The 8,581-nt window shown below is 42.6% G+C and overlaps 1 protein-coding gene across 1 annotated transcript; it reads left to right on the top strand.

The window, feature by feature from the left end:
- The first annotated feature begins 221 nt into the window (after positions 1–221).
- Positions 222–3,722, top strand: LOC133503404 (UPF0500 protein C1orf216 homolog). Its single transcript, XM_061825013.1, has 2 exons — positions 222–294; positions 2,065–3,722. The coding sequence occupies exon 2, from the start codon at positions 2,087–2,089 to the stop codon at positions 3,098–3,100; it is 1,014 nt and encodes a 337-aa protein (XP_061680997.1). The 5' UTR covers positions 222–294; positions 2,065–2,086; the 3' UTR covers positions 3,101–3,722.
- The last annotated feature ends 4,859 nt before the right edge of the window (positions 3,723–8,581 follow it).

Raw genomic sequence — 8,581 nt, 5'->3', positions numbered from 1 at the left:
GCGCACACACTGTCGACGAGACAGCATCATCAATATAAATAAAGTCGCTTCACAGGTACTTTCATAATGTTTTATTTTTCTTTCGTTTGCTGCCCTCCCAACCTAGACGTCCACTTTTTCCCCCCGGAGCCACATGAGTCAGGGGATGGGAAGAGGAAGAGGAAGAGGAAGAGGAAAAGGAGGAGGGGAGGGCAAAGCAGGATCAACATCACCGCGTCGGAGGAGGGGAAAAACGTTGGGAAAGGCGCAGCGTCGGGTCCAGCCTCTCCACCCAGCAGCGAACCCCGCACAAAGGTAAGGAATAAACCACAAGCGCATGCAAATGAGGCTGCGATGTCAGTCAAGTGATTAAGCGGGGAACAAATAGGAAGGGGAAGGGAGGATGAGTTGTTTTTATTGAGGAAGGGAAAGAGAGCAAGAGGCGAGCGAGCACTGAGATGGGGTGAGTGTTACATAACGCGTGAGACAAGACGCATTCAGATACGTTTTCGTCAGTTCAGAGCGACTATACGCGAAATATTCTTGAATTCTTCAATTTGAATAGCACCACTTTTCATCAAATATGAAGCCCACGGGCGCCATTAGTCGTCGTTTCTCTGCTTTCTATAACCAATTGACCAAATCTCCGGACCCCCTGTTCGAAAAACGGAAGGCCCATCCTGCATCGACTCTATTTGGGTATCCTTACTATTATTTGTTTGTATCAATTGGGTTGATTTTGTGTGTTTTATTTATATATTTATTTTTCGATCCGCGCGTGCTCAGAGCTGAGCTGTCCTTCAGCACCGCGTGAACGCGCATGCACACAAGGGGGAGGGGGTGGTTGACAGCAGCCCCAAGTCAGGATTAAAGAAATTTCCATTCTGGGGTGACATGTAAATTTGTGATCCTAATAGAAGTGGAGTGCAGCACAGTCGCCTGTAGTTACTATAAACAAGAAAGTCTTTTTTTGTTTTTTTGTGGGTGACCCACGAAGGGTGATTTAGGGGTGAGGGAGTTTTATGGGGGTCGTTTGGTCATAGACAATGCAGGTAACAGATAATTGTTGAATTATTATTGGCTGTGACCTTTTATGAATGCCAATTGCCACCCACACAAAGTGTTATTGCCTGATAATTATTATTGAAACTCGTACACAACTGTGCTTGTGTGTGTAGATAGATAGATAGATAGATAGATAGATAGATAGATAGATAGACAGATAGACAGATAGACAGATAGATAGATAGACAGATAGCTAGATAGATAGATAGATAGATAGATAGATAGATAGATAGATAGATAGATAGATAGATAGATAGATAGATAGATAGATAGATAGATAGATAGATAGATAGATAGATAGATAGATAGATAGATAGATAGATAGATAGATAGATAGATAGATAGATAGATAGACATCAGGCAGAATCAAAAACCATCATTTTTGAGGGAATATGAAGAAACTTTGAGACATTAACATTGGTTCGTCAATGAGATTTTCATTCTTATGATTGATCAGTAATTTGTAAAACTAACACACCCTTGGACGGACTGACAGAAAGTCTAGAATAGTGCAAACATGGGAAATTAACCAAATTTGGTCATGATTTTTAATCTAATTGATGATATGTATATTATATTGCATAAAATTTCAAATAAATGCAGGGTAGAGTATGTTCACCTTGGGGATTTTTGGTACTACTGTATCAAGAATGATATGAAAGATGCCTTAAAATGTTGGTAATGGCAGCGATTTCTAACCAGTGTGCAATCATCAGGTGTGCTGATAATATCAGAGTTTACAATTTCATAACTGGTCTAAAAATATTATATTACATAGGAATATATTTATTCATTATGAAACATGCACCTTTGTTCAGGTGTCTATGCTAGTGACATATAGTGATATGCAGAACAATTAATTGCTCTTCCACCAGATGGCAGCATAATTAATTGAGGGGTGGCGTGAGATTTTTGTTTTCCAATGAAATATATGCATCCCGCCTCAATAAAGAATTAGAAACACTGCAATACAGTCTAACGTGAACATTTATTTATTCCGCTCATCTTGTGTCATGACAGTGAGAATCAGTCCAGACCAGGAATGCTTCATCAGGACCAACCTCTGGCCTATAGAGGTCAAGACCCCAATAATCGCACCTCTTCCTCAGTGGCAAGCAGGAAGTATGATCAAGATGGCAACTATAACTTCCTGACAAGCAGTGGAAGAGGAAGAGAAGATGAAAATCAAAACCGACAGCGCCCTTGTAAACTGGGTCCTCTGAGTGCTGACCTGAAAAACCCGTCCTCCCACAGCACCTCCGGGGTCCTGTCACCTCGTTCCCGCCTGCCCTGCTGGAGCACACTGGAGCCCCTTCCTGAAATTGAATACGGCGATGACGGTTATGGCCGAGTGCCTCCAGAAGGAGCTGAGGAAAGGAGGATGGAAGAAGAGGAGGGACAGATGACGGCCAAGCACCAGGACAAGATGGAGGTTCAGAGGATGAAAAGCAGCAACAGGGACAGGGATGATATCGAGGAGATGATGAAGCTCGAAAATGACGATGAGTGGGGAGACAGCGGCTCCGAATCTGACTCTGGCGGGAGCATGTCCTCTGTCCGGTTGGAGAGCGGGGGCAACTGGTTGTCTACGGGAGGCTGGGAACGTATGGCAGCTGGACAACAAAAGATGAGCCAACAAGACTTTGACCCCACCAGAACCAACTGTAGAGAATCGCCAGGAAAACGGAGAAGTTTCAGCCGCAGCTCCATGTCGGGAAGTCACCTAGGAGATCTGATGGAGGAAAGGGCGGAGGAGAAACCCAACCAGTCATCAGATTCCGACGGCGAACTTCCCGAGCTGATGGACACCGTGTGGACGCTGCGGGACCGCGAGAGGTTCAAAGCCCAGGAGATGGAGAAGCACCAGGTGCAGCTGACCATGTACCGGCGTCTGGCTCTGATCCGCTGGCTCCGCACCCTGCAGGGCCGCGTGGAGGAGCAGCAGAACCGCTTGCAGTCCAGTTTTGATGTCATCCTCACGCACAGGAAGGAACTGCTTCGCATGGGGGCCGCGGTGGTCAACGCTTCGCCCCCTACTGCTGTGGGACAGTCGTAGGAACAGTAACAGGAAGAACGGAAGCTGTATTTATTTCTTCTAAGATAAAAACGACATATCTGTTAACATAAAAACATATTTACATAGCTAACCAATAGGAAGTGCTGCTAACTCTAAACCTAACGTCATTTATCCAATCAGAGCAGAGAAGAAAGTCCATCCATTTTCTATTGTGCTTGTCCTCATCGGTTGCAGTGACTTTTGACAAAAGGTGTGAGACTTGTCAGTCAATCACAGGCCACATACAGAGTAACGACAGTTCGCCCTCACACCAGTGGACAATTTCAAGTCTTCAGTTAAACCTGACATTAATGCTCTTCGAATACAGAAGAATGGCGGAGAAAATCCCACTCGCCGCTCCACACGCACCTTTACCGAGATTTAAAACCGGTACCGCTCCACTGTGATCCAGATGTGCAACTCCAGCCTGTGGCCCTAGAAGTAAGTCATTTGCAGAAAAGCCCCCCAAAAATTAGTTATCATGTGGACTAATGTTGGAAAGAACGTTTTTTTTTAATGCCAATTCTGATATTTTTCAGAATCACATTTGTGTAACTGACTAATTGGATTATTAACTCCCTTAATCTTTAAAACAATAAATATATTATTTATAGGCTGAATAATTGACTCTTTGTCGCTTTGACTCTTTACAACAGGGCGGGGGGGGGGTGGATAAAATCAGATTTTTGTGCCAGTTTTTGCTGGCAATGTTTGTGTGAATGTATTTATCTTTGTCTTATGTTTCTAATGTGATAATGTATTTTTTTAAAAAAGATGAAAAGGGCTAATATCGTCAAATTAATTGGTCAGGCCCTATTTAAACAAAGTGTAAAATCGGCTCAGAGAAGTTACTAATTTTGCACGCTGTGATGTCATATCAAGGTGGAAAGCCCCCCAAAATATGTTTTCCCTTTGTCCTTGCACTTTGAAAAGGAAGTTGTAGTTCATATAATCTGTAGGAAAGTATGTTTAAAAAAAATAAAAACCACATTTGTGTGTATACGACATTCAGTTCGCTTCACTGGACCCAGAAATCGAGGCGATATCAATTCTTTCTCTTTCGTGTTTTGTGACAAACTTGTTGTCTCTTTGACTGACTGGAGTCTAGTCTACCCTAATAGTAGTAAAAGAAATGTCAAAAAATGTAAACACCTTATTGTGGGATTCATATTGTCAGTCAATGTGTTATCCTTGATTGTCAAAAATTGTTCAATAATAAGAATGTCTTGACTCGGTCTATAGAGATGATTCTCAAAAATATCAATAAATACAGAATGAAATTAAAATAGTTGCAGTGTTTTTAAGATTCTTTGCAGTATCAATAATGAAGTTGTTTGTTTGTCGTTATATTTCCACTGAATGTCTGTTGTGGAGGGGAGTAAATTTAGCACACAGCCTTCATTTTGTTCCTAATCAGCATGTTTATCGATGTTCTGCTCTATCTGCTATGCACACTGTAATCCACCCCCGGGCCAAATGTCCTTTTCGCTAACAATTGGCTCTTTGTCCCATGAATAAAAGTTGGTTTGTATGGGCCCATCACACGGCTCGGCCAGTGTATGTTCTGCAGAGTGTGATTGCCGTGTGAGGCTGTTGCCCCCCGGCACTGAGATCATCTCACCTCTGTGTGTGTGTGAGAGAGAGTGTGTGTTTTCACATAGATACCAGCATCTTTGCCACCTTTTAATCTTTTGGTGAATTTGTAGGGGCCCAAGCAGAAAGTCCTTAGGGGATCATGTCAGTCTGTACCCTGGGGGGCCTTGCACCCTCAAAGAAGGGTCCCCCCAGGTAAAGGAGAGAGGCCAAAGCCTGGGGCAACCGATGAGAAAATCCCTGGCTATAAGCCCTCTAGCCCTCTCCTATGTCTTCTTCTTCTCTTATCGCCTCTTTGTGGTGCAATCATTGCAGTTAGTGGAGCGAATTTCCATATTGAGCCGCAGTTTGCTGGCTGGGTGTTTGCCAGACATCAAGGCAAGAAGGGATAACGTGTTTACAGCAGTTAAAATGGTTTTTCTACTATCTGCACGCAGCTACCTCAGACACAGGACACCGTGAGAACAAACGTTGCTATTGTTGGGGATTCGTCAAACACGAAACAATTTCAAGGTGGGCACACTGGAGACAAGGAACCGAAGACAAAGGCAACCAATGTCTTTATGATTATATAACACGCAGTGAAGACTGCAATTATATTAGGTGTACATTGAATTCCAGTTTCAGGATGAATAAATTGCATTTGTATTCATAGTTTGTAGCCACATCAATAGGCACGTTGAGAAATGTCCTGCAACTCACAAGTGTGCTTTGTGTATATTGGCCTCATTTTTCCATTGCAGGAAGAAGGCCAGAAGGACGTTCCTTTTTAAAAAAAATTTTTTTTACACAATCAGCATTGAAAATACTCTGATTAAAAAATTTTCTGATGTTTTTTGTTCCATAACTGCTTACTATAACTCATTTCGGCATGAGGTTTTTTTTGTTGTTGTTGTTGTCTTTTGGTGTGGGGGGTGTGGGCACACAAAGCAGTATATATATTGCATTATAAATGACTTGATAGATTAGATACAATAGCTGGAGTGAAGTAAAAAAAAAAAAATTCATTTCATTCTGTCCATCTTTCTGAGAGATCCTGCACCCAGCAAATGTTTTTTTTCCCCCACGTTTGAAGCAACATCATCCACTAGGGGGCGAACCTAGATCACAGTCCTACTGGTATGAGGCTGTCATTGACTGCAGTTAATAAGATTGGACGCTAAGGGGAAGCGTTGTGAATTCAATGCACTGTACGCATAACTCCAAGCAGTAATTACAGATGGCAGTTATTTTGTTAAAAAATTTAGAGGTAACTTTTAATGGGTTTTAAGAAAAAACAAATGAGAGAGAAAAAATATATCCATGTAATACAATAGTTCTATATTTGTGGAGGATTTTGTATAGAAAACACCTCAGAATAAAAACTAATGTCCGACAGTGAGTTCAAGTTTCCTAACTACACCTTTTTCCTCCCACAGCACCTTCTAATTATATTCAAATTTTCTCAACACTAACATGGCATGTTTAGCAGATCTTGGATTATGTCGTCCGGAATATTCAAATTTGGGAGCTCATTATATTTGAATTATCCCAAACCCTTGAACGGTTCTTCTTCCTGCCATTTTATTTTTGCTATTTTGCATTACGGAAGTCCACATTGATATGGGGGGGGGGGGAGGATAAACGTGTTTAAAATGGGATTGGGCTCTTTTCTTTTGGACAATATTCATCATATTACACTCCCGCTGCGGCCAAGTCTTCAATTGGTGTGTATTGGTCTTTTTGAACATAGACATGCATATAGAAGCTATCATAGTCTCCCTTGCCCCTTCTTTCCTCTGCCTGATGTAGTGTGACAGTGTGTTAGCCCGCAGCACTCTGCTGGCTTGGAAACAATCAGCTTTGACAGAAAGGGGGTGGAGGAGGTGGTGCTGGTGGTGGTGGAGGGGGATACGGTGGGGTGGGGGAGCTCGGAGGAGCTCGGAGGGGTGAGCGAGGGTGCAGGGAAGTTGCGGCCGGAGGCCTGGGTATGATGAACTGGATGAAAAGAATTGTCGACTGAGGCAAAGGGCTGGATGGACGGATGCGTGGAAGGATGGATGGACAAAGTGTGTTTGACAGAAAGGAGAATTGCAATACTTTGCTTCACAGTTGGGTACCAGCGAGGAAACATGTTAACCCCACAGGAACGTAAAAATAACTCGGATCACGTTCCTGTCCTGACTGCTCAGTACAACTCAGCTAAAGTGACAACTACAATAAAACGAGAGAAGAACAGAAGGCACATGCCCTACCGCAAACAGAGTTAAGGAAGATTACACAATAATACAGGAAGGCTTTCATCTGAAGTCTTTTTGGATGATATATTTGAGTGCTTGAATATTGCATCAAACAGATTACTTGTATTTCCATTATTTTCGATGGGATGAACTGTTATGCATCAAAATGCACTCAAACTAAATCATACCAGAGCATTTTGGATGGAGGGACGCACTTGACAAAGGGCATGACAACTGATTAAGTTTTCTTTCACTTGAGCCAATTATTCTTGTTTTAGTCTCAATTCAAGCCCCTGGAAAGACATCAAAATTCTAAATCTATTATGAAGATTTCCATCACCCTTCTCATGCGACGGACTCTTCCATTTTCCTATTGCACATTTGCAAACTTGATTCAGGAAGACGGCGGCAAAAGCAAAGTTATAAACTTGTTGGAACGTCGAGAGGAAAATTTTGATGAGATATGGCCTTCGAGAGAACAAGACAACGTGAAAGGAAAAGAAAATCAGTGTTGATCAAAAGCAGTAAATGTTTGGACTTTACTCACAGGGCATAATTACCAACTCCCAAAATGACAACTTCCTCAGAAATAATTATTTTTTCTTGAGTTTCGTGGCTCACGCTTCAATCAAGTTGGTATTGTACCAAATATTACTATCATATGCATACGCTTGCACACTCACATCACAATAGTTCCCTCACCGATGATCAATCCTTAATTAAATATCCAATACCTAATTAAATACGTTGGATAAATCAACAATTCATTAGGTTGTCACTGACTGAAATGGGTGGCACGGTGGATCAGCTGGTAAAGCGATGGCCTCACAGTTCTGAGGACCTGGGTTCAATCCCGGACCTGCCTGTGTGGAGTTTGCATGTTCTCCCTGTGCCTGCGTTGATTTCCTCCAGGCACTCTGGTTTCCTCCCACATTCCAAAAACATGCAACATTAATTGGACACTCTAAATTGCCCCTAGGCGTTATTGTGAGTGCGGCTCTTTGTCTCGATGTGCCCTGCGATTGGCTGGCAACCAGTTCAGGGTGTACCCCGCCTCCTGCCCGTTGACAGCTGGGATAGGCTCCAGCACTCCCCGTGACCCTCGTGAGAATAAGCAGCAAAAGAAAATGGATGGATGGATGATTGAAATGGTATGAGCACAGCACCAGCCAGTTGTGCCCACAAAAATCCGGCAATTACACGATGCCACCAATCGTACTAAATGCATTTAACTTTACAAAAGCAAATGCCTGTGTTACATCTTCCTCCAAAACTTTCTCAAAAATGAGTGAGACAATCAACACAATAACGAGGCAACTAAACCCCTTTATGTGCACATGGATTTGCACTCAATTACCTCATGCTCCTGCCTTCCTTTTGCAACAAAACATTACAGTGATCAATTTTAGCAAAACAAACCTACTCAAAGTTTTCAGAGTTTATTGTCTAAAAAAAAAACATCCAGACGTTTGACATATGTGATAAACATACCATAGAATACGTACCATTTTAATAAGTAAATGTCTTCAATGGCCAGAGTCTACACGCGCATGACTTTGGTGCGGGCAGCGTGGGATCAGTTCACGCTCAGTGATGGTGTCGATATCTGCCGTGCGACTGACTGGCGACCAGTTCAGGGTGTAGTCTCTCTTTCGCACGAAGCAAACTG

The sequence above is a fragment of the Syngnathoides biaculeatus genome, chromosome 1 (genome assembly GCF_019802595.1).
Source record: "Syngnathoides biaculeatus isolate LvHL_M chromosome 1, ASM1980259v1, whole genome shotgun sequence".
NCBI lineage: Eukaryota > Metazoa > Chordata > Actinopteri > Syngnathiformes > Syngnathidae > Syngnathoides > Syngnathoides biaculeatus.
The sequence above is the reverse complement of the archived record's forward strand: the minus strand, read 5'-3'. Positions and strand labels throughout refer to the sequence as shown.

What these genes read in the sequence shown, in the direction of transcription:
- LOC133503404 (XM_061825013.1), top strand. Translation starts at nt 2,087, where the DNA reads ATGCTTCATCAGGACCAACCTCTGGCCTATAGAGGTCAAGACCCCAAT.